Source organism: Curcuma longa, unplaced genomic scaffold (genome assembly GCF_044706935.1).
Source record: "Curcuma longa cultivar G26 ecotype Majalengka, Jawa Barat unplaced genomic scaffold, ITB_CL_G26_1.1 utg2646_np1212_2152390_RagTag, whole genome shotgun sequence".
Taxonomy (NCBI): Eukaryota; Viridiplantae; Streptophyta; class Magnoliopsida; order Zingiberales; family Zingiberaceae; genus Curcuma; species Curcuma longa.
The window spans coordinates 1497415-1523768 of record NW_027435599.1 but is presented as its reverse complement, the minus strand read 5'-3'; the positions used below and the strand labels follow the sequence as shown (position 1 = coordinate 1523768).

Genomic DNA, 26354 nt, shown 5'->3' with positions numbered 1-26354 from the left:
CAGTGCATAAGATTTTTAATAATAAAAAAAAAATTAAATTATATTAGATTTATTATATGTAATTTTATCTTATAATTATATTATAAAGGATTATTTTTACGACTCTATCATTTTTATTTTGTGGGAACAAATTTAACTTAAATGGCAAAAAGTGTTGTTATTATCTAATGGCCAATCAAGTTTCAAAGGAAAACCTTCGTTAGGGTGAAAAACACTTCTTTTAATAATCGTAAAGAATAGAACAAAAATAGCAATGAAACTACAGACGGCCATTGATAAGTAGGAGAAGTAGACAGAGGAGAGAGCTGAGCTGCTATCGATTGATCAATCCAAAGGCGTCGCCTTTCTTCTTCGTCCTTTTCTCCTCCCATTCCTATCAAGGAACGGAACGAAGCTGCAGTGACAGATCTTGTGTAGGACGCGCAGGTGGCGGCGCTCCCTTCGTCTCGAAAAGGTAGTGTTTTTTTTTTAAAACTTATTTCAGCTGTGGGTTTTGTGATGCGAGAAGAAAATCTACCTTTTGCTGCTTGATCCCTTCCCGTTTGTGGTTGTATTTTGAAATTTCGAGTGTGTTCTTGCTGATCCGTCCTTTTTAAACGCTGCTTTTGGATTTCTTGCTCTTCTAGGTTGCTTCGCACCGCCGATTTTGTGGCAAAGGTGGAATTTGGGCAAAGGGGATCCTTAGATCGTGCGCCATGCGTGCTACAGAGGACAGGTACCAAAGTGGGAAACTCATTTTTTGGTGCTCGCGTTTTCGTCATCGGTCGTATTTTCACGAAATTCTACAACCTAGGGCGTTGTCTTGGATCTGATTTTGTCGACATATTTTTTCCAGGAAAATAACTAATCTTCTTGCGGAAAAGGGTTATCTGTATCCTTGGTGTGTAACTGGTTCAGTTGATTGTTAGAGACTGTGTCAACAAAGGAAGGATTCGAAATTAAGTGCAGCCTGTGGATGCAAAAATATATCCCTTTGTTAGGGTTTTGGTTCAGGCAGTTGATAAGGAGGGACTTCAATTTGTATATATCCTGGTTTTTGTCCTTTGCATGCATGCCGCGAAGCATGATTAAGCAAATTTTGCGTCGGCTCCCTCGCCGGCAGTCCAAATCAGGTGATAAACGAGATTTGGTTGCCGGTGATAGTCCACCATCATCTACAACTTCGACCAGTTCACGAGATGGAGATTTGTCAAGCACCAGGATGACAATTCTCCCTCCTGGTCAGGATTCTGAGCTAATTCATCTAACTCAGCAGGTCCATGCTGGAGTACGAGATTGCGGTATGACCATCATGCCTTATGAAGCATTACCGAGCTTCAAAGATGTGCCGAGCTCTGATAGGCAGAGCTTACTCATCAAAAAGCTGAATTTGTGTTATGTGGTATTTGACTTCACAGACTCCACGAAGAATTTGAAAGAGAAGGAAATAAAAAGGCAGACTCTACAAGATCTAGTTGATTATATGACATCAGCCACTGGAAAGTTTCCAGAGAATGTTATGCAAGAAATCATCATGATGATATATGTAAACTTATTTAGGACCCTCACTTCCCCACATTGCGAATGCAAGGTTCTACAAACCGTTGATTTGGAGGATGATGAACCTGTAATGGATCCTGCATGGATACACCTCCATCTTGTTTATGACTTCTTTTTGAAGTTCCTTCAATCACCCGAGACAGATGCTAAGCTGGCAAAAAGATATATTGATCACTCCTTTGTTCTTAAGCTGCTCAACCTATTTGACTCTGAGGATTTTAGAGAAAGGGAGTATTTAAAGACGATTCTTCACCGTATCTATGGAAAATTTATGGTGTATCGTCCATTTATAAGAAAATCCATTAATAATATTTTCTATCAATTTATCTTTGAGACTGAAAAACATAATGGGATTGCAGAGCTGTTGGAGGTGCTGGGAAGTATTATCAATGGGTTTGCTTTGCCTTTAAAGGAAGAGCATAAATTGTTCCTTGTTCGAGCTTTGATCCCACTACATAAACCAAAATGCATGGGAATATACCATCAGCAATTGTCACACTGCATAACACAATTTATAGTAAAAGATTGCAAGCTTGCAGATAGTGTCATAAGGGGCTTGTTGAAATTTTGGCCTATCACCAACAGCTCAAAGGAAGTTGTGTTCTTAGGAGAGTTAGAAGAGGTCTTGGATGCAACTCAGCCTCCAGAGTTCCAGCGATGTATGGTACCACTATTCCACCAGATAGCCCGCTGCTTGAATAGTCCTCATTTTCAGGTAATAACCTGTTCTTCCTTCTTGTGATTGCTTGAGAATAGTAAACGAACTTATTCAGTTTTAACTTCTAGTGCATTTGTTCTCAATGTCTTTTATTCTACATTACAATGCTGGTTTTCCTCTAAATCACAATCAGCACGAATGTGTCCTGATGCTGATGGAATGAGAAAAATCTCCACCTATTACTTTGGCAGCATGTTTCCTCGAGTGACACCGGCGTCACTTCAAGTAAAATACAATGTTGCTCATGGAGTAAATCTCCTTTTAGAAATAGAAGGTAGCATTGAGTTGAGATATATAAGTGCTAAATGTTTGGTCTTTAGTAAATGATAATGCAGATTCCAATTTAGCTAAATTATGATAAATTGGATATTGAGTAATGATCTCTTAGGCATGATTTAGTTATTGTTGGGATTTGTCATTTATGCTTTGCTCAACATCAATATCGACACTCAATGAATTAGTAGCATAGATTGCTTTAACATCCAACTAGGATTTAATTATTTTCTCGTGTGTCATGAATTTGGGGAAAGGAGAATGGTTTATTATTGAGATAACTAGTACTTGGCTATATATAAATTCATAATATTTAACTCAGTACGTCAATGACCCTTGTAGTCTAATCCCTATGACACACATCTTCAAGTGAAGTCTGGTGTCGTTCAATCATTGATGAGAGTTGCAGTCAGAAATCGCAGATGAATGTTGTGCGTAGATATCACTGTACAAATGGTAGTGAAAAGATTGCACCTACATGGTGAAGAGAGGTTTCATTACATGAAATGTAACTATGCCTGGGAGTTTCCAACCAAAATTGGACCCAACACGAATCTTTTCAGCTATTGGAATTTTCAGGCTGAAGCAAGCTATCTAGTTCATTATTTGCCGTATCTTTATGATAACATTGAGCAGAGTCTAACAGAGATATGTTACTTTGAAGTGTGCTGCTTGAAAATCACCTAATAACTTACATCATAAAATAATAAAAAATAGAGCTTCGAAACTATTATGAAAGGGTATTCTAGAATGAAACTACAACATCACATATATAAAATTTTCAGAATTGAGAGCTAGGTAACCTTTGCCCCACATAACATGTTTCTATGCAGATTCTATTTATTAGTTTTCTCCACACTTATCTTTCACTGCACTTGGAAGGATGAAATTGCCTATCAAAACCTTGCAAGACACTCTTGCTTGCTGTTAGGATTGTTATTCATCTAGTGTTATAGAAAGTCTCCTTTATGGTCTGCTAGATGGTTTGCCACTTGGAAATGCCTTTTAAAACTTCGTTCCTACTAGTAGCGATATAGTAAGGACAAGCTCATTGTAGGAGAACTCACAAATCTCTATAACAAAATTGTTTGAACAAGGGCTCTCACATCTGTTAAGTTGCACAACACTACTTTCTGCTTTTCTCCCTCAGCAACACTATTCAAACTCGAAACAGCACCAGATCGGTCACTCCGGTACAGGTGTTCTAACCCATCAATATAGACACATTTTATATTATTGCGAAACCACATGACCCTAATTGCTATGCATACTTGATGAATTCCATTCGAACCTATGTGACTCAAATTATTACACCTACTTGATGGGCTCCAGCTGAAGCCAATTCAACTTTAAATTAGAATTTATTAATTTGAACTCAACACCCCAAATTATAATTTTATTAATTTGATTTAACTCATTTTGAAGTCTAAAAATATTATAAAAATTTAAGATGCAAAAAGTTAAATGCGATAAAAACTCAATATCTAACACCCACACAATCTCCAACATCTAGAAAACCATAAGGTTGCTAAAGTTTCAAGTCTCGCTGATGGTTGCCACTCTTTTCCTTGATCTCAGTTTCTATGGTCCCTTTGCTTTTACTTCCCATGTGAGCTCACAAGATTGTTCATCCTTTATTATCTGTGTTAAACACTCTGATACCGACATGACATTCGGAGTCTTACAGTGACATTCTCATGCAAAAATACTTAGGAACAACTTTGCCGAGCTGTTGTGCAGTAAATCTTGAACGCAAATAAGATCTTGCAGACTTTTACAGATTCCAGTTGTGTAATTTTTTGCTATTGTAATTCCAAACTATCTATATGTCTAGCGCTTTCAATGCTTTATAATTAGTCCATTCAACAGAAGACTTTATATGACCTTTCAATTTACTGTTAAATCATACCTGAGGCTTCTGCCATTTCTGTTTGCAGGTGGCCGAGAGGGCATTGTTCCTGTGGAACAACGATCGCATCGAGAACCTGATCAAACAAAATGTCAAGGTACTACTGCCCATAATCTTTCCGGCACTCGAAAGAAACATGACGAGTCACTGGAACCCAGCGGTTCAGAGCTTGACGATATATGCCCGAAAGGTTTTTGCTGATTACGATCCTGACCTGTTCGCCGAGTGCTCGAAGAAGTTCGAGGAAGATGATCTCAGAAGCAAGGAGATCCAGTCAAAGCGCGAAACGACATGGAAACGTTTGGAAGAAATTGCTGCTACAAAAGCTGCGAGCAATGAGCCTGTGCTTATTCCCCACATAGTACAAGGTTCTTGGAATTGATATTGGGAAACCTGTATCCAATAGGTTATAGTTAGATTAGCGTACGATGTATGTTTACGTTCTGCATTGTTTTTTTTTGAGGATTTAGAAAAGTTGTACAGGTTTAGGATGTAAATAAGAAGTTTGTTAAGAATTTCAAGGAATTGCAGTGTGGCAATTCCGAATGAGTTTGTCTTTCAGAATATTTTCTTTAAATTTAAATTTTGATCTTTCTTAATTGTTCTTCGAAGAGCAAGATGATATGTCAAATATAAGAGTTTTTCTTTTTTAATAAAAATTATTGATAATGAAGAGATATAAAATATATTATGTATATATAATATAAAATATAAATAAAAAAATGAGATTCACAAAACAAAAAAATTGTTAGAGGAGAGATGAATAAATTTTTTTATTTTTGACGTGAAATCATAAATTCAAAAAAATTCTACAACAACTTTTATAATTGAGGATGTTTTAAGTGGTTTCTTCGGTTTATATGATTTATTTCTTGAGTAAGGATTTTTTTAATTATGTATGTTTTTTTAGTATTGTTGTTAAACTAAACTGATTTAATCTGATTAAAAATATCACATATAAAATGTTTTTATATCAATTTTTTATATTATTATTATTATTATTATTATTATTATTATTATATATATATATATATAGGACCAAAATAAGGACAAATTTCATTTAAATCCCATTATTTACTTTATTTTTAAAATACCTCTAAATATTTTGTAATTATCACAATCCCTTATTATTCACACTTCACAATAAAAATTGTGAGGAAGAGGGTACTTTTAATAATAATATAAAATATCAAGGTTAAATAAAAATTTTCTCTTTACTAAAATAAGGCGTTAACCGCATCAACTCGTTCGGTAACGAATTCAATTCCAAACGAGAACTTCCAGAACCCTGCGACTCTTTGTCTCTCACACGATCTCTCTCTCTCTCTCTTCTCTTGCTCCTAACGCCGACGCTTCTGGAGCAAGCACCGCAGCTCCAGCGCCATCGTCTCCTTCATTCCTGATTCCTATGAACAACTGCGAGCGAGCTAGAGGCGGAGGAAGAGGAGGCCGGGGCGGTTCGAATCTGGTGGCGCTCCGCTGCCACTGCCCTGAGGCCATGAAAGACCGAAGGAGAGTCGCCGGCGGATTTGGGAGAGCTTCTTCCAAACGTTACTCCGCCTTTCCTCGTTTTGCCTTTTCACCTTCCTTTGCTGCGCCTTCTTCGCCACCATCTCTTACTCCACATTCCGAGTCTTCACCAGGTTACTTGTTGGATCGGAAATATCACTACTATTTTTTAGTCGATTTGTGTGTTCTTTTGGATTTTTTTTGTTGTTGTTCCCTTCACTGCTTTTAGTTGAGATCCATATCCTCTGTTGCCTTGGTGTTTTGTTCTAGATTTCTCTTGAATGAAATTTGCTTGGTTTTCCTATTTTCCCTCAGATGTTCTTTCTGTGAGAAGGCAATTTAGTGTTGATGTTCATAGCAGTCTGCACCTCTTGGCTGGAAATTCTTTAGTTTAATCTCATCTTCCTCTAGTTTTCCTCCTATTTGATGGTGACAATTTGGCTTATGATTCTTCTTTTATCTGAATTCTGACAGTTTCATCTAGACCGGTGTTGCTGCCGATCTGGAAGACGTCGGCCATCAATGCCCTTGCTTCCGATCACCCCTACCTCCGACGAGGCTCCGCCACCTCCAAGAGGGGTAGCAGAAAGCATCAATCCGTCGAGATCGAAGAAGCCAGGTCCTTCTCTTTATCCGATTATCCAGTTCCCTCCCTCAATCCGACCTTGTTTTCATCTACTACCACCCTCCTCACGCAGTCCCCTCGTCCAGGTCCCGGCCGTTGCCCCTTCCGTGACGACTCCCTTCATCAGCTGCCCCATTGGGCCCTGAGGCTTCCTCGTTTCCCTCTCTCCTGATCTACCCATACTCCACCCCCTGCCTTCTGACCACCTCACCTACGCCGTCCTCGTAGACCCAAATGACAACTCCACCATCGTCTTCGCCAAAGCTTCAACCTCCGCCCCGCCCCGCCTCTCCGATCCTTCTTGGTTCGAGTGCGTCTTCGGCTAGAACTTCTCGAAGTCCAGGTACCTTCTGACGTCCCCTGCATTAACAACAGCCCAGGAAATTATCCGCTGCAGCACCCCCGCCGAGCACCCCTTCCCTCTCCGCTCCCAACCGCGCCTCGATCATCCAATTATATCTGTCAAGACGAAGGGCCGAGGCGTAGTCACTCTCCCTTCCATCGCCCGCCCTGCAATCCTCCCCACAAATCAAATGGCAAAAGCAGCACACCATGTGCGTCTGCACGATGCTGCGCAACCAAGCCAAGTTCCTCCCAGAATGGATCATTTACCACGCCCACGTTGGGTTGAGCACTGGTTCATATACGACAACAAGGACGACGACATCGAGCAATCCATTGGATCACTAATCTTCTCTTCTAATCACAGAGTCAGTCGCCATTTGTGGCCCTGTGTTAAGACCCAGGAAGCAGGATTTGCGCATTGTGCTCTTCTAGCCAGAAGCCACTGCGTGTGGGTAGGATGCATTGACGTCAATGAGTTCTTGTACCTCCCCACCAATCTCACACTGAACGATGTTCTCTAGAACTACTCGAGCATAACATGGATAGTGGAGCTCCGGAAGAAATGTATAATTTTGGTCCCTCCGGAAGAAAGACCACACCTTTGGAAGGTGTCATGGTGGGATATACATGCCGGCTGTTAGCATCTGAGCAGCACAAGTCAATTGTCCAGCCTGAGGTTCTGGATCCTTCTCTCATCAATGCAGCACACCATTTCCAACTGAAAGAAGGTATGACATATGTGAACATGGACAAGGAACTCAGGGCAATCAACCATTACAAGTATCAAGTGTGGGAAGTGTTCAACAAGAAATTTCACCGTAGAGTAGCTACCTACATTGCATACTGGTAGAATGAGGAGAATGTGGGATCCTAGGACCGGGCTCTGGGACTGGGGACAAAGGCAGTGGAGCCACCTGATTGGTTGAGCAGCTTCTGTGAGGTTAATGATACAGGGCTCAGGGATTGGGTTTTTGTGAACTTTGTTGACAGGAGTAGTGGTCTTTTTCCATGGCAGGAAGAAGAACTTAATTATATTCATCAAATCAATATAGAGAATGTACATAATGAGAATCACATGGTGAAATAGGTGTTTTGACAAATGTTGAAGGTTAGTCCTAATTCTTTTGTTGTTTATCCATCTTGTTGTTAAGGGTATCCTTCTCAGTAACTTATAGTTAAGAAGAATCATTCTTTTGTAGATAAGAGACATACAACCCCTTGCAATCACAAGGGGAATGAATTGAATGAAAGCTTAGACTTGTGGCTACTTGATGGATGGTCTTTAAATTCTTTTTCTTTTGCAGGATTAGTAATTAAGGACCTATTTTGTTCAAAAATGTAAGCTTTGTTGTAGATTGAATACTGTTAACCAAAGGTGATGATGCTTTATGCAGCATAGCTAGTGTTCTAGACAAGGATATTATACCTACATCTGGTCCTGTTATAACCTTGTTCACAAATAAATAAAAGATTTAGACTAAAGTGCTCTGATAAAGCTTGAGATCATTTCATTCTTCTTCTTCCTTTACCTATTCCTTTTTGTTACAACCTTATCATTCTTCTTCTTCTTTTACCTTTTCCTTTTTGACCACTTATTCAATGTTATCAGTAACCTTCATAGCAGGATATAATTGCCTCTATTGTCAAAAGTCATTATGTAGCTAGGCTTTATCTCCATCAAGCCAATGCTAGTAGTGTGGTTTGTTGAATCCACAAAAGACAAATGTTGACCAGCCCATTTGACTAGCCTTGCCAGAGAACCTGTGCATCTCATCTCAACGGGTTGTCATCCGGTAAGATTTTTAAAGTTTATCTTATGGTTTTCTTATTATGATCTCCTAGGTCGACACTTGCAAGGATTAAGCCATTTTTTCTTATTATGAGCTAATATTATTAATAATAAGATCATAAAAAGAAGTCTTAATCCACTTCATTGTTAGTTTGTATTCTTGTTCTGTGCTCAGTTTCAACACTAGAACTTGCCCCAAATTTCTCCTTTTTGGATTTACCATGCTAATATACCTCCAAATATGTAAAGAATCTTAAACTGAACTTTCTATCAATTATAGTTCCTGAGTAATCAACATCTGATGTATTCAAATGCTCATGCTTCTTATAGAGTAATTCTTTCCCTAAGAATCCTTTAATTATGTAGGGTCCTGAACACTGCTTTCCTATATCACTTCTTCAGTTTTTTTGGTGGAGGATTTTGGTGGTGAGGAGAAAAGAACAAGAGGGATAGGTGAGGAGAGATGGGTAGATCTCATAGCTAAGAGAAGAGGCAACTTTATTGCGGTAGGACCGAGTTTGATAGACTCTTGACACCAAGTGAAAACTTAAAAATCTTTATTCGCCATCAAATAGAAAAACAACCCATCTTTTTATAGATTATAGAATAACTACCTAATCTACAAATTAGAAACTTACAGTCAATAACATAATGACCAGGCAATTAGACTCGATGATATAATGAATGGATAGTTTATCCCTATTCTAATAGAGGCCTACAACAATGTTTGTAGAAAACACTGTAGTAAATAGATTTAGATTTGATTAGCACCGTCGATCAATATCATGAGAATGTTAGATTATGCAGTTCTTTAATAACTTACACCTGTATAGAGAGTAATAAAGACGAGTGAAAACTAAGGTACAAGTACAAGATGCTAAGTGCTAACTCTAAAAAAGAAACAAAAAACATAAAAGAAAAAACAAATATACCTGTTCCGGAGGGGCCTAAGTGAAGTTACTTATACCAACATAGTCCTAAACTGGCTTCAAAGGTTGGTTGATTTTTCTTATTTTTCTTCAGTTTTACTTCAGATCAGTTAACATAAAAAATCTCTCAAGTTTGTTTCTTCTAATGAAATCTTCTACAGCTTGCTTGGACCAAGAAAAATCAACTTTGGAATCCTAAGAACTTGAGACGGGCAATTTATCATGGTTAATTTAGGCTCAATGGACAACCAAGAACAAAAAAAAAGAATGTGAAGAAATGATAACCAGGAATTATGTGTTTCAACTTTTGTGTTAGCATCGATAGCTTCTAGAAACAGCTAAGTAAACAGCACAAACAGTCAGGTAGCTGCTCTGAATAGACTTCAAGGTGCTCAAACAAGGAAAGAAGAACAAAGACTAGCAGTTAATCAGTGCAAGACAACCAATTGCTCAAATATTTAGAAAGCATTTTGCACACATGGATGAACTTATTCTGACAAGTTTTGGGGTTTCTATGCAAGTAAAAGTAACATCTTAAACTCCGTTCTGAATTCTGACGAAGTCGATCGATTAGATGCTTGAGAGCAGCAAATGATTATATAGCCACTGCAAAGCAGCCTTTTGGTAACTTCCTTTACCTGTTTTTCAATTATACATTATTACAATTCTATCTAGATTACATCCTTGCTCAAAATAACTGGATGGAAATTAATGTCCAGTCCATCATGTTGGTGCCATATTGCTAGGACACTAGCACATGCAGTAAATATGAATATAAGAGTCATTTACTTCTTCTGAAGTAAAATCTTAAAGGATTACTATGCAAAAAGGTATTCATCAATTAGAGGGTACTCCACTGGATCATATGAATACTCACCGTTCAATTCAGAACTATCATACCAATTACTTTCGACATCAGTAGTAGGTGTTGAGTCACCATATTGGTAAATCTCCGCGCCACTGAAACCCAAATTCTCAAAGCAACCAATCTTCTGAAGTGAACATAGATGCACATCCTCAGGCAAAGAATCTGCTTCTGCCTCGCCTTTAAGACTGAATTCATATGTGAGAGGAAAATATCCTTGGCTGTATTTGTCATTAAGGTAACAATCTTGTGTGCTGGGTGGACCTTCTACTTTACAAACTGCTCCAATGTCTTGAGCATTCACTGCTCCACGCTTTACTTGAAGAGGTATAGCAGTGAAGTGCCCATTTCTATAATCTGTTAGGACAGGTTTCATTTCAAACAGATCTTTCACATCCTTCTCACTGGTACAAGTCGCTGAGATGAATGCCGGTAGAGTGGATGAATACTGATCAAAAGAAGGATCAAGGTTTTGATCAACATAAGTCAAGCATGAGTACTCTGATAATATGTTATAACTTTCTTGTTTTGGGTATTGCATGAATTGCATCATTGGAGTTCCGCCAAGCAAAGGCTTGTGCTTTGGTGTTGCAGGCTCACATGCCTTCTTAATATTAGGCATCTTGTCATTGAAAGAAAGCAATACACTCAAGTGTGGGGCATTGTTGACCTTCGAAGCACATGAAACATCATTTGATGGTACTTTCTTACTTCCTATTATCTGAACTGGCTCTATTTGCTTTGTTTCACTAATATGAACACTGGGAACAATCCCTTGGGTTTGAAAATTCTCAGTCGTGCTTGTGTATGTGGTTAGCTCACTCTCTAATTGAATGTTTGTTGAGGAATTGAACCCACTGTTCCCTCTATTTTCGCTGTTCATAAAGTCAGATGACAGATTTCCGGTACACGCACGCCCTTCATTCTGCCTTTGTAGTCTAATCAAATAAAGTCGATATTTCTGCAGTAGAAAAAACTATTTATCTTTAGAGATCACCTACATGTAATTTGATGCAAGAGCACATTTGTTTCCGAAAACAAGACATTGAGAGAGTTTTTAATTTGAAACTTGACAGTAAATATGGCAACTATAGCCAAAACAATGTTAGTGAAGTACTTGCTAGACATATACTGATATACATATCAGCCAAAACAAAGAATGCTGCAATTTGTTTCTATAAGAATACAACAAATTATACAAATATGAAACTTTGCTTTCTTTTATCTGGAACTGAAAAATCTCTTAGTAAATTGAGAATGTAGCAACCAAAATCATATTAATGATTTGCATGAGAAATATTTCAGCCAAAGAAATACAAGTATATTATTGCAGTTTGTCAGGGATCCATACTTCACACCATAGACATAGAAGTGCTAGTCATATTGTTTTCAAATTCATGAATTAGTTTCATGTGCCTATGTTTTCATCTTATTGGTGAAGTTTGGCTTAAGCATTTTCTTACAAGTTAACAGATTAGTTCTTGAATCTCACAGGAATCTTAATATATAGGTCATACCTGCAGATGGCTTGCGACATTTTCTCTTGTGAGGCCAGGTACATTCATCAAATCAAGTATTTTCTTGGGACCAACTTCTGCAAGAACACATGGTAGTCATGGAACTGTAAAAACCATTATTATATACTTAAAGAAACTATCATGAAGAATATCTGCATTATCATTCTAATCCAAAGGGGATATGAAACTATGCGAGCTTCATCTATTAATTAGCTAATACTCACTGTCAAATCCAATTTGATTCACAGCATTTACAAATTTCTGATGAAGATCAACAGACCAAACTACTCTTGCTTTCTTTACCGTAGAGGGATCATTGAATTCGTGTTCAACGAATTCCTTACTCTCTAAATCCTTCCGTTTCCGCACAGAGCTCATTTCAGTTCCAGCTACATATTGTCTGTCATCAGGATCTTCAGATCCATTTCTTAGAATGTTGGCATCGTCATGGATGTTATGAGTTTCTATTTCTTTCAACTCATGCATTCTCTTTCTGTAAACATGTTGCCATATGTTTCTTAGCTCCTTCATTCTCACAGGTTTAAGAAGGTAATCGCAAGCGCCATGTTGAACACCTTTCATTACTCTACTTGTCTCCCCATCTATAGACATCACTGCAATGGTCATTAAGTACATGGATATAAAACTTCTATGGCTGATGAAAGAGCAAGACAAATTACAGGAAATGGATTGAATGCTGAAAGAGTTGGATTTCGATAACTAACTTATTACAGGTAGATCCATTTCAAGCCCAACTTGCTCGAGAAGCTTGAAACCATCCATGTCCGGCATGTTCACATCGCTGATTACAATATCAAATCGATCTCTCTTTCCACGGAGCATGTCCAGAGCTTCTGTTGCTAAACTGCATGTAGTTACTGCCGCAGGCATGAAAATAATTAGAAAACAAACTGCAGATCTCTCTGCCTAAGCTGTTAAACACGTCTTGATTTAATGTAATACTTTTTTTTTCCAGGTATCAGATACCAAACACTTCTTTGCATTAGGAAAATTAGTTTCTTAAACAAAAATGACTTCAAAAATTTCATTCAAAAGTGGACTACTACTATATACTTTTGTGTAAGCTGTTAAGAACATCTTGACTTAATGCAATCATTTTTTTTTTCAGGTATCAGATTTTAAGCACTTCTATACACCAGTATCAGAAAAGAACACATGGTACCAAACCTATCTCCAATTGAAATTTGCTTTCGTCAAAAACATTTGCACAAAACATCTGTTTGGGCTGATGATTGTACTTTATCTATAACTATGCTACTTGGACTTGGGGTAGATATTAGGTGTTCACTCAGACTTAGTAACAATATTCAATACAGGTACTGGGGTAGATAGAACCTAATTATCACAAGAAGTATGATCAAGCACGAGAAAAGGAATCAAAGATGTACAATGGCTAACAATAATTTTCATACTACAATTATCTGATTTTGTATTTCTAATGGACAAAATCGACCATAATTATAAGACAATTATGGCTTGCTTGAGGGCCATATTGTTCCAAGGGAAAAAAAAGAGGCTTACAAATTAGGATTGAGAATCAATGTAATACTCTAAACCCTAGTTTAGTTCCTCATAGAGAATTTAGGTGAGGAGTTAATATTAGATGGACGATATACTATTAAGTTGAATTAAATATTTTAGGTGAGGAGTTGAAAAGGATTGTCTATGTAATGGCTAATTTCACTAGTTGTAGAGCACATTATGCAATATTCGATGATTTAGAGATTGTAGAGCACATAATTTCCTTGATTTCCATGAGAACCCATAATAAGTAGGATCGAAGAGAAAATATCTTGACATATTTCTTGATATTTCTATTTTAAAAAAAATATGATGCTTGTTCAAGATCATTTTGATTTCCATGAGAAACCATAATAAGTAGGATTGGAGAGAAAATATCCTTCATTTGGAAAGGATACTTCTTCGTGATATTTCTATACTAAAACATATGATACTTGTTCAAGATCTTTCATTTGGAAAGATTTTTTGAGAATTTGCTTAATGAATCAAATACCTAGAGAGTCATCATCAATAATTAAGTTATAATTCATATAAACCAAGACAAATATGTTGCCTTTGTCTATGAAAGCTAGGAATAAAGAATAATCATTATAGGGTACACTCATCTTGATCTGACCACAAGATAATCTAGTTGAGGCGGTATCACATCCCATGTGTGATTTACTACCAAGGTTTTAAGCTCTTTCTCAATAGCATTGCACCTTTTTTGCATTTTCATTGTTTGTTTAAAGGAACTAGGAATAGGGAATGAATCTAGTTTAGAAAATAAGAAGCAATGACTTAGTGCCTAATTGTACGAGTAGATTTATGTCAAGTGGTAAGTGTGTTAGGACAATGGTTCCTCTCTTGTGGCCAGCTTTAATTATGGTGTTTTAATAATTTGGAAATGTGATTTACGATAGACATTTATAGTTAATTATTTACATGAAGTGTGTCAATCATGAACCCCACCTATTAGTATGTATAAGCTCAAGAGTAAAAGCTAGAATGACTTCCACTACCAAAAAAGGCAAAGTGTGAGAATCTACAAGAGCATAATCTTTACCAATATTAGTTCTAGAATCACGTTTGATTAAATAAAGTTCCATTAGGAAACAAAGAACTAAAGATTTGAAGAAGCATGTGGATGACTAAGACAACAATACTAAAGCCTTCATAATTCTATTTTAAAATTTTATTTCAGTAGAAAGTGGGAGTAAAAGAATAAGTTTGTGATTGTTCCTTGTTTCCAAAGTTCAAGACAATAAGTTTGTTTGAATCTGATTCAATCAGGCTTGTGGATTAAATATATTTTGATGGATTAGATTTGATCTAGCTGAAGACTCAGATAGTGCAAAAAAGTGAGCTTGTTTGCTGCCCTCTGAATCAGATTTGGATAAGATTTGATGTGTTCTCATGGGATCAGATCTTGAACAGATCCAAGATAGGGCATAAGATTTGATGTGTTCCTATGTGATAAGATAGGGCATGACCATAGATGCTGGACTTAAAACTTTTGGTAAAATTTTCTGCTAATGGTTTAACGTTACAAAGAGCTTAATGCAAGAACTCAGGTAGCTGACGGCAAACAGCTAGGACATGACTAGTTATTGTACAAAGTGAATAGATTTGATGGCATGAAACATCATAACTAGTATTACTTCGATGAGAAAACTAAAGATAGTTATGGTTAACATGTTTTATCCAAACAATTACAAGCTCATGGGTTTTGGTTTAGCAATATATACAAGGTCCTCGACAAAGAGTTAGCTTGGATGCAGGATCCTTGAGCAAACTTCAAACTGTACAGACATGATGCCATAAAGTTTGAAAACTACTATTTGGAACCTAAGAAAGGAATGCCTCTTTCTCTTATGGAAAACACCCAACAAAACAAACTAAATTTAAACAATGATAACTATAAAGAAAACTCTCAGAATGGTCAGATAGGTGCAGAAATTGCTTGACACAAAAATAAGAAACCCCCTTTTACATACTCATGGAAGTAACAATATTCTACACTTTCTAGTGCCTCCAATTTCAAAAACATCAAGAAATTGAAACAAAAAAAAAACTAAAATAACTCATTCTCATCATATAAAAAACATCTAGCAATATGTGCACTAACCCTAATTCTCAAATCCCAATAAAACCCCATCAACAAGGGATGCCATGCTACTAATAAGCAAAAATTTTAGAATATGTAAACAGTATGCCTTTTTACAAACACCATATCTACAAGGGAAACAGGAGGGAGAGATCAAGTAAAGTACCTTCATAAGAGCACTTCTTGAGCATCTTCTCAAGGATCTTCAACCAGGTGGGATCATCGTCGACGATGAGCACCCGCAGGCCGGCGGGGAAGGCCTCAGCTCTGGAGGTAGGCAATGGGTTCTCCATTGATTCCTTAGGAGCAGATGAGGATGTGGCTGTGGTAGAGAAAGTAGAGGATAGTAAGGTAAGGTAAGAGGAAGTGCTTCAGTGGCAGACTTAAGTGTGATGTAGTGTTATTTTAAGTGAAAAGTGGGAAGTCTTTTGCAAAGAATATTGGCGCCAGTTGGTTAACTGTCCTCAACGCTTCCTTTTGCTATATATGTGGACATGACTAAACTTGCTTACTGCATTAATTTGTTAATGACTCATTTGCTCTTGCAGCAGCATAAACTGAATTGTTTGTGGCAAATCTGGTGTGGACAAGCATGGCAGAGAGTCCCACAAAGCTCAACTTTGGTGGACTACATCCCTCCCTTTAATTATCCTCCCTTAAAGTAGGTGCTCTGTCGATGCTCTGATATAATTTTGAACGTCTTATCATTGTCTATGGTGGCTCTTTTCTGTATGCCAATCCCTCCTTTGAGACCCTACTCTTTTCTACCATTACATATGATCAAAATGACCAGTTGACACTTGGTTTCATGATTGCCTAAGTTGCCTTGACTCATCCCTGCACCACTGGTTTAGTTGTCAACATTGACATGTGAATACTTGTGGGACTTTTTGTTATGCCAATGAACCATGTCGAGTAGTTTAGCTTAGATTAAGTTGCAGTTTAGCACATTCTACATAGCATCAAGATTAGTTGCTTGTAAAACTTGCTTACGGGTCGATCATTAAGTGAAAAGTAGTTGCGAAAGCAACAAGTTCTTTGGTCGTTTTGACTGTTCTTGATCTACTACGAAGACTCGTTCTTGCAACGAGAATTGAAATTGTACTAGCTAGTAAAACCAGCATTCATATATATGCTCTCTTTATACCGATAAAACTCACTTCCATGTATACTTTCATAGTAGGATTTCCAAAGGCCAGAAAGGTAATCAGCAGGCAATTTGGAATGTGACTGAGCATTTGTGAACCCACTCGGAATGCTTCTGAGAGAAACGCCAAAAGGAGAAAAAGCAAAAGGGAAAATCGAAAGTGGGGAAGAAGGAATGTCCATTTGTTAAATCAGCACTCACTCATCCCCATCACTTGGTGGATTCTCTAATAATTCACTGCATTTGCTCGATGAACTTGGAATAGCCTTTAACTTGAATTGTTTATGCATTTGAGTGGAGAGACTACCGGACCTTCCAGTAAGTAATTAGGGGCGAGCAAAATCTCACTGAATTGATTTATTTTAGAAATTTAAAATTCTATTAAATTGATTAAACTAAATTTAATTCAATCGGTTCAGTTTTAACCGAATGCTCGGTCCTACGGGAACTACAAAGAGTAAAAACTCCACTCAACTTTGTAGCCAAAGAATTTGTTTATCAGCTTTGAGATTCCTCTTTATCTTCAGTAATCCTCTTGGTGGTCTTCCTCATGCTAAAAACACCTTTTAGGGCCACTTGAGTGTAGCTATCTTTCTTTGTTTCTTCTTCATGTGATCATGTGGAGCACACGAGGAAAGCTTCTTGTCCTCGAATCGCAACAACAGTCAAATGAACTAGCTCATATGAGATGAATTTTAAAAGTGCTCTATGGCAAAAGTAAATAAAGATCAAACCGAATGGAAAAGAAAGATCGAAAAGGTTCAAGACCTTCATAGAATGATTGTTGAAGTAGTGAAAATGTTGGTGGGTCACATTAAGCATTGGATACTACTAATAGTAAAACACAATGAGCGGCATAAACTCATGATTCGCGAATGATACGAGGACTAGGCCGCCTAGTTTTTCCTTAGGCCATTGTTAGTCATTTATCACGAATCCAACGTTGGATTGTTATTTGTTAGGATTGGACGTTTCCTCTATTTAGTGACAAATTAGAATTTATCTACTAAACACTTAAGCTATAATGCTTATTTATTATGTATTAAAAGGAAACTAACTAAACATATGAATTGGCATGCTTAAAGACATAATCTATGTAGTGTAGCATTTTTGATCAAGCACTATCCAAATTTTGTTATACCACTACGATTTTTGTTTTCATCTATTATAAAAATAAAACTTTGACCTCCACCTAACTCAGTTCAATCGAGATCGGTCTACCTTATCGTCCCCGAAGAGTTTGTGAAATTTAAAGACATGTTCCTTTCTTCTTTTTAAGGCTTGGAGGCTCGATATGCTACGTTGATCATCCTTAAGTTTTAACTTAATCAAAGAAGAACAAAGTTAAAGGCAAAAGGGGGGGGTATGCCCACTGAGATTATTTTACATGCTTTGATTAAAATAATACAAGGATGGAAATAATGGAAGGTTGCAAAGGGATTGAGAAGAAGAAGAAGAAGAAGAAAATATGTTTCTTATTTCAAAAGGCAGCCAAAAGTTGGAATACTTCTTTGCCCACTTGTTACTTTCATGTGGGGTTGCATTGCATAGCTTTTGGAAACAGTAAGTTTAGTCATGGAGTAGTTTAGGCCCTCCCCGCAATATTAATGTGCTCGAATTACAAGTTTATCGAACGAACGAACTTGTAGATCGATCGATAAGGTAGTTTGTGCTCAATGGAATCGTTTGTCTAGGGTTGAGCTTTGACATATGATGATTGACTTGAAAAAGAGTTAGTTGATGCTTCTTTGAGAAAAGAATTTATGAGCCTTGGTCTTCTATATATTTCCCCACGACAACGACAACTAAAGGTGTTACCAATATAGGTTAGGTATTAAATTAAAATAAGAATTTGTTTATAGGATTCATACGTTAATAGAAAGGTACCTTGTCGACATCCAATATATGTGAAAACTTTTGCACTAGTTCTATTCTTGAGCCACCTACGATGTCACTTGATATGGTCTAGACCATGTTCAATATACCTAACCACTTAGGGGCACTAGGTGGCTAGTGATAACACCCGTATGTTTTAAATTAATATTGAGCTCGTTTACACTAATGTAGTATAGAGTAATTCAGATCTTCTCTTCTCTCACAAGGAATGTAACTGGTACATGATATTCTTAGGATCAATTTTATTTGAAAATTGAGTTTGAATGAATTCTAAGACTACTCATTGAAGAGTAATGCAAATAATGAAAATCTAATCTAAATTACAAGGGAATGAAAGGCAACATAAAGTAAACATCAAAATGAAACATTTAACAAATATAATCTAATCTAATTTAATTGCATTCAAATGAAAGACACAAACATAATATATTCAAACTAACAAAGTATTGCAAACAGTCAACAACTAAAGCTTAACTACTTCAAGAAATATTTCATCGAACATCTTATGAGCATGAATCAATTTAAGCCAAATGCATGCACTCTTATACAAGGGAACTCAATTCTATTACAATCAACCAACAACCATCAAAGAACAACCATAAGGATCGAACGAAACAAGACACCCATGAATTAAATGAGTGAAATGCATCAACAAGAGTAAACAAAGTGTAAGGGGCATTTGAACAAACATATTGCATGCATCATCCAATTCAAACCAAACATATTACACTTTGAACAAACAAAGTGTAAGGGGCATTTGAACAAACATCTTCTTTAATTCCCTACAACCATAAAACAATATCAAAGTTTAAGAAAAAAAATATAATAAGTAGGATTAAGAACATCAAATATAAGAGTAAAATAATATAATAAAATATTAATTATCAGTTAGCCCACCTATCACATCCACGTGGCAAGAACACAATGAATAATATTTAGTTAAATCTCGATAAATGCTCTTGTGTCTATAACCCCCAATTCCCTTTTTCATAACCATTTTGTCCGTTCGATTTCAAACACAAGTACGATTCATTTTCTTCCCGTTCTCACTTTTTTCATAATTAACCACACTCTATTTTTTTTTTCCTATAATAATTTACCTCCTTAAAGATTATAGCAAATATCATATATCCAAATGTCTAGGATTGACTCGACCTTGCTTAATAGATTCAATTGGGCTGGGCTTGGGCTTGGGCTTCTTGTGAAGTTGGATCGAATATGATAATCGAAGGTGGCCTTGAACTAGTTTTTATTGGACTCGAGCTTGAAACTTTGAGGGGGTTTGTCTTGTGTTTCCCTCTAGAATTTAGACGATACATGAAAATACAACAGACACAAGTCCATTTTGAAAAAAATAGCTACAATTTGAAACGATCGCTACCAAGTTAAAGCAATTTAGATTAGTATTAAAATAATTATTTTTTTAAGATCGAAAACTATTATAACAATATTGGATGATTTTCTCTAGTTCGATCCTACGAAAGATCCATTGTGATGGTTTAGTTGGAAACTCTCGAGTCTAATTGAAAATGAATGAAATTCAAGATTTTAAATTTTAAATTGAAGAAAATTGAAAATTTGATAATAAGAACAGTTTAGATGTTTGCCATGGGCCTCTAGAAGGTTTTGTGACCGCTAAATGGGCTCAACGTACAGATGAAATTCCAGAATTACCCCTCAATCCATACAATTACTCCACCAAAACCACAAAAGTTCCTCCTCTCCCCGGATCAAATCTGGGGAAATGACAGATTTGTCCTTGTGATACCAGATTTTCAATCGGAGTAAACAGAAACTAAATTCCATTTTTTATCGACTAATCCTGGGAGACCAATCCGGTTTTTTTTATCGATCATCAGGATGAATAAGAAAAGTGCTTACAAGGAGTGGTCTATCAGCATTGTCAACCGTCTATTAAAGAAAATTCATCTATTAATTTATTGAAGTTTAAACTTGATCTTTGAATGATTGAAAACTAAGAAGGCATCCTACCACTACATTATTTCTTTGGGGCTAATGCTTAATTTACTCGAGAGGATGGATTGTAGACGAATGAGTTATTCCTAGGAACAAAGATTGTATATAATCGGGGAAATTATGGCACTCGTGGTCATTGACAAACTTAGATTAGTGGCAAAACTCAAGAGCAATGGACTAGCGAGTAAATGGAAAGGTCCTGAGCTTGTCTAGGTCAGTAAATAAATCAAATCTTTATAAATAACTTTGATGTAAATCAAGTTCATTTATGCACGTTCAATTATAAAAGAATATATAAAATAAATAAACTTGAATACTAATTAACTGAATTCATTAAATTTCACTAACAATATTTATAAATAATTTATTAATAGATTTATTTATTTATACATATATAACTTAATTATCAAAAATAGTGTATATATATATATATATATAATATTTATAACTTTTTTTTATTCTTTAAGAATTTAGTATTAAAAAGAAATAGTATAAATTTCATCTATCATAATAATAAAATTGATAGATGAATTCGATAAAAAAAAATAAACAATATTTATAAAAATAGTCATGAATAAATGTTCATGAACAAATTTAAATTTATTTGTCATATAGTAAGAGAACAAAAGATTAAAATCTAATAAAAAAATAATCCTGCTAATGTATAATTTTATATCTACTAAAGTATTTAAAAATAAATATATCTCTACTCTCATACAATTAGCCCTTGTAAGACTCTAAATCCTTTTATTATCATTTTAAATTTTAAATTCTAAATTTTAAACCCTAACCAATCAAACCCTACTGAGAGAGAGACTGAGACCATCACCACCTCCTTCTTCACCCGTTGAAAACAAGTCAAATCTTCCGCGGCTCAGTCTGAGAAAACCCCACCCCGCCCAGCCGCAGCAGCAGATCTTCCTCCTCCTCCTCCCCCATTCATTCATTCATTGATTTGGCTGGCTCCTTAGCACTACCTCCAAACTGGCGAGGTACGGCCGGTCAACGTCGCCGACGACCGCAGGTGGAAAGAGAAGGAAGAAGGACACGTCACGGGGTATATCGTCCTACGTGGTCTGCTTGCCCACCTGTCAGGCACTTCCTCTGACACCTCCACCGTCCTCCTCCTCCTCTTCTTCCTCCTCCTTCTCCTCCTCGATGTCCGCTCCACCTTCACTCTCCATTTATTACTCTCCCTCCCTCCCTTCCTCACTCACTCCTTTGCATGGCGATGCACCTCAATACCCGGGCAATTCGACGTCCCCGCCTTATCTTTATCTCCAGTCTCTTTCCTCAGATCGAAATTAAATACAGGAACGAGAAAAAAATAATACTAGTAATAATAATAATACTGAATTGAAAGGGCAACATCGTACGCATGTCCACAGGCTCACTAATGCACATAGAAGCTGAAGATGGAGGAAGGTTTATGGATATAGAATTATAGATGGACGCAGAAATCTTATCGCAGTTGCCTTTTTCAATTTTGCTCGTCTGATGCAGTCGCATTAACTGCGTGCAGCTTGAAGCTTGATTGATTCATTTGAGGTCGGAATTCGGGGCGGAGAGCGGCGGGCGGGCGGGCGGGCGGTCGGATCGTCGTCTTCTTCTTCCTCCTCGGGAAGATCACGCGCGTTAGGGTTCGTGTATGGAAGGAATCTGTGCGTGAACAGTAGCGGTCAACGCTGAAAAATATTGAGCGGAGGAGAGGACTTTAATTGAGGAACATGATGAGTGTAATAAATGTGAGGAAATCGAACACGGGATCGAGGTAGATGATGATCATTACAAGATCTCGATGCGAGCTCGAGATCATTAAGTTTTTTTTTTGTTTTTTGATTAATTGCAGGAAAGCTGCAGCGCCTCCACACCCGTCACGTCGCCGCAGCTGCTCCTGTCGCCTCCGCCGTCGTCCACGTCATCATCGTCGTCGTCCTCCTCCTCCTCCTCGTCGTCCTCGTCGAGTTTGTCGGACGCGGCGCGCGTCGAGGCGGTGGTGGTGGACGACGCGCCGCCGCATTCCTCCGCCGCCTCGGCGCCCGCAATTGCTCCGCCGCGGGATCCCGCCGCCGCCGCCGGGCGGGAGACCACCACTGGGACCGGGTCCGTCAGCTGCTTCCCGTCGCGCGGCGGCGAGAACACCACCGGCATGTACTCATCGTTGTCGCACGCGAACTTGGTGTTCTTGAAGTGCTCCTTCAGCGCCTCCACCCCCTTCAAAACCCAACAAACAATCAAAATTCAGCTCCACGAGATAATCAATCAATCAAACAAACAAACAAGAAGAAGATTAATTCTCCACCCAACGACCTGCAATCGAGCATAAGTGACTTGACAAATCTTGCGCGAGTTGAAGACCTCCCACGGCTGCAGGTGGAAAGCCTTGTACAGTCGGAACGCCGCCTCCGGCGACGTCAAGTTCACGAATCCATACCCGACGTTGCATTTGTTACTGCAAAAGCACAACATGCACCGGTCATGGAACCTCCCGATAACCAAATTCTCTGCGTGAAAAGCTACTTTCTTTCTCTCTTTCAGGATTTATTAGATTCCGAAGAGCAAAAGCAGCCGCGAAAAAGGGATCGTATAATTAATAATCATCAACGTAGATTAGATATATATATATATATATTTTTTTGAAGCTTGCTGGCCATGGAGGTATGACTGGTCTTTTCCACGTCGCAAGAAACACAAAAACAGCACTAGGGCCGGTGTCTATATTCTATGCCTGCAACCTGCAAAGCGTGCTCTCTGATTAGGGTTTAGGTGGAAACCCAGCCCTCCTTCCCTTGTTCAACCTTCTTTCACGGTTTCCACACACTTGCGAGCTGATGATCTTTGTTTGCATCCTTCTTTTATACTAATTCCATGAATTCCCGATTCGAGAAGAGAAGAGAAGAGAAGAGAAGAGAGAGAAGGGTGGCGAGGTGTTGTGTCTTTATATGCGACGCAGTGAGTTGTTGCCATTTGGGTCTCAGAGTACGGAAGGTAGAAGAAGCACAGGTGATGAGGCAGCAGCAGCTGCAGCGGCCGGCAGGGGATCTCTTCTTCTCTGAGCTTATGCATTTGATCGCTTTAACGTCGGCTTCCATTTTTACTACCCTTTTTGGGGCGTATAATGTGAATCTCCCATGTACTCGCCATGAACGCCTGCAATGGCTCCAACCCAATTTGTGGACTTTGTTGCTTTCCTGCTGCTGCTATTACACTTCTACTGAGGCGAAAAGAGAGAAGAGACAGGAAAAGGAAGCTTTTAGCTTACTTGAAGTCGATGGGGAGGTAGACGAAGTCGTAGGCGGAGTAGGGCTGCTCGCCTCCTGCTGCTGCTCCACCCTCCTCGCTGATCTGCTCGTTGCACTGAATGCAGTGGTTGTCCAGCATGTTCAACAGCAGCTTCTGACTGCAGAGGAAGGAGAGAGAGAGAGGGATGAAGAGAAGATGAGAGATAGATGATCGAGGGATGGAGAATGGAATGGAGCTTGTTGCGAAGGTCCGACATGGGGGACAAGATCGTGGGTGGGGGACCGGACCTGTACTTGTTGGGGATGTTCTTAATCATGACTGTGGTTCTGGAATCCCTGCGGGATGATTCCGACGAGTCCTCCGGTTCCGCCGCTTCCTTGAATAGGAACCTCGACTCCCCGCTTATCTTGTTCCTGCTCTTCCAATTCCGCCGCCCCCCGCCGCTGCTGCTCGCCTGCTGCTTCGATGACGACGACGACGGCGTCGACGACGATGACGACGGCTGGTTGCAGCTACTGCTGCTGCTGCTGCTTTTGTTCCTCCTCCCGCCGCCGCCGCCGCCAGTTCTGCCACCGGCAGCGGCTGTTGCAGCAGATTCCTGTCCCGCCGAAGAGGACGACCTCGAACTCGTTTGCGCCCACGATCTGCTCGACTGAGGACCGCCGCCGCGCTGGTACCTCGGCGGCAAGTGAGAATTGTGGAGGCCGTGGCCGGAGCTCCGGGGGTTATTGCTGCTGCATAGAATAATAATGCAAACGTACACGAATCAAGGAGCCGCGCGGCCGGACAAGCTTCAGGTTAGATAAGGAATGGAACGGTAGCTAGAATAACCTCCTGCCGCCGTGACGGCTAAATTCCAGCAGCAGTCGCCTTCCGTTGATTTCTTTCCCGTTGAGCTCGGAGAGGGCGCGAGCAGCATCCCTCGTGTCGAAGAACTCCACCAGCTTGTGCTGCGGCTTCGACGGCATCTCCCTCACCTCTTTCACCGGCCCTATGTATCATCGTCGTCGTTCAAAATAGTGTTCACGATCCATTGCTGTGGGTGATGAGGGAAATGGTTGTGATTTCTTACCGAATGGTTCGAAGATTTCTCTGAGAGAGAGCAAGGAGACGGTTGGGTCAGAATTGAGGAGGACTAGGCAACCCTGATGGGGGTCGTCGGCGGCGAACTGAGCCCAGACTGGGTGGCCGGCCACGGTCCCCCTCCCGAGCTCCGGCGAGCGCCACGACCACGGCGCGGCCCAATTCCCCGAAAGCGGAGCGCCGAAGCCGAAGCCGGCATTCGTTAACCGGGCGTGCTGCTCCCGCACCTCCGCTACCGCCGCCTCCGCGCTCCGGAAGTCGAAGAAGTACACGGTGACCACCCCCTCGGCCGCGAGCGCGCCCATCTCCACAGCCCGCACCCCGCCGAAGGCCTCCATCGCCGCCCGCACCTCCGCCTCCCCCACGTGGCAAGGCACCATGCTCAGCGCCACTGCCCGCGTCGTCGCCGCGGCCTCCACCTGCTGCGGCTGCGGGAGGTGGAACACCGGGAGCGCCACCACCTGCGGCGGTTGCGGCTGGTGGTGAGCGGCCGCGGGGGGATAGGCGTAGTAAATTTGCGGGTGTCCGAGGGCGAACTGCCCCGCCGCCGGCGGCGCTGCTGGGTAAAACTCCGCCGCCGCCGGATCTAGAATATTCCCCCGCCCTGCCTCCTCCTCCATCTCCGCACCGCTAAAGATCCCCAAACCCTCCTCCTCACTCTCTCTCCACTTCTCTCTCCTCCCCCTTGTTATGGCCGGTGTCTCTTCTCCCCACTGTCAACTTTACCAGCAGACCGCTACAGACTTAAAAAGAATCCGGTACGGAAGGCCGCTTCGCCGGAGCGCGAGGCTAAAAAAATAAAAAAAAGAAGACAGCGAGTGTGTGTGTGTGTGAGCGTGCGAGCGAGAGAGAGAGAGAGAGAGAGAGAGAGAGAAAGAGTTGAACTCAATCAATCAATAAAAGCGGGGAGGAGGAGGGGTAAAGGAGAGGTTTTTAATGCGGTGACGCTATGCCGGCGCACCCACGCAACGGGGGAAAGACAACCCTTCTACTCTCACGCCTCAAATCCAACACTCCACGCCCTACTCTCTCTCCTTCCCACCCTCGCCCTGGCCCTGCTGCTGCTGCTGGCGGCCACCAGCGCATCGTAAACAGGGCGTGGCCATATCGATGACGTCGGAACGGTGCGGTAATAACGGGGCGGCACCCGCCAAAAGGGGCCTGCAATGACGACTCTGCCCCTGATTCCTCCTGCCTCGCTTCTTATTCCTGGACGCCCATGATTCCATGGACAGGGAGCGAGCGCTCGGTTTGGTTTCTTGCACTAAATTGGGGACTGCACGGCGGCGTCGCCTGCCATGGCTACCCTGCTCTGCCTGCTACAAAATGGGGAGGAGGAGGAGGAGGAGGAGACGAAGATGA

At 39.8% G+C, this 26354-nt stretch overlaps 3 protein-coding genes and 1 pseudogene across 3 annotated transcripts; 2 read left to right on the top strand and 2 right to left on the bottom strand.

The window, feature by feature from the left end:
• Positions 1–297: 297 nt before the first annotated feature.
• LOC141819994 (serine/threonine protein phosphatase 2A 57 kDa regulatory subunit B' theta isoform-like) lies at positions 298–5038 on the top strand. The gene is made up of 4 exons (XM_074707266.1): positions 298–454; positions 627–715; positions 836–2254; positions 4468–5038. Exons 3-4 carry the CDS (start codon positions 956–958, stop codon positions 4819–4821), a joined length of 1653 nt encoding a protein of 550 aa, XP_074563367.1. The 5' UTR covers positions 298–454; positions 627–715; positions 836–955; the 3' UTR covers positions 4822–5038.
• Positions 5039–5937: 899 nt separating this feature from the next.
• On the top strand, positions 5938–8005 carry LOC141820102 (glycosyltransferase family 92 protein Os08g0121900-like; annotated as a pseudogene).
• A 1915-nt stretch (positions 8006–9920) lies between these two features.
• Positions 9921–15955, bottom strand: LOC141820027 (two-component response regulator ORR26-like). The gene is made up of 5 exons (XM_074707305.1): positions 15813–15955; positions 12744–12896; positions 12243–12632; positions 12019–12095; positions 9921–11462 (listed from the first exon to the last, which is right to left on the bottom strand). Exons 1-5 carry the CDS (start codon positions 15937–15939, stop codon positions 10455–10457), a joined length of 1755 nt encoding a protein of 584 aa, XP_074563406.1. The 5' UTR covers positions 15940–15955; the 3' UTR covers positions 9921–10454.
• A 6550-nt stretch (positions 15956–22505) lies between these two features.
• LOC141820100 (protein terminal ear1 homolog) lies at positions 22506–25612 on the bottom strand. Its single transcript, XM_074707382.1, has 6 exons — positions 24982–25612; positions 24741–24900; positions 24197–24643; positions 23929–24066; positions 22977–23118; positions 22506–22880 (listed from the first exon to the last, which is right to left on the bottom strand). Exons 1-6 carry the CDS (start codon positions 25610–25612, stop codon positions 22506–22508), a joined length of 1893 nt encoding a protein of 630 aa, XP_074563483.1.
• Positions 25613–26354: the final 742 nt, after the last annotated feature.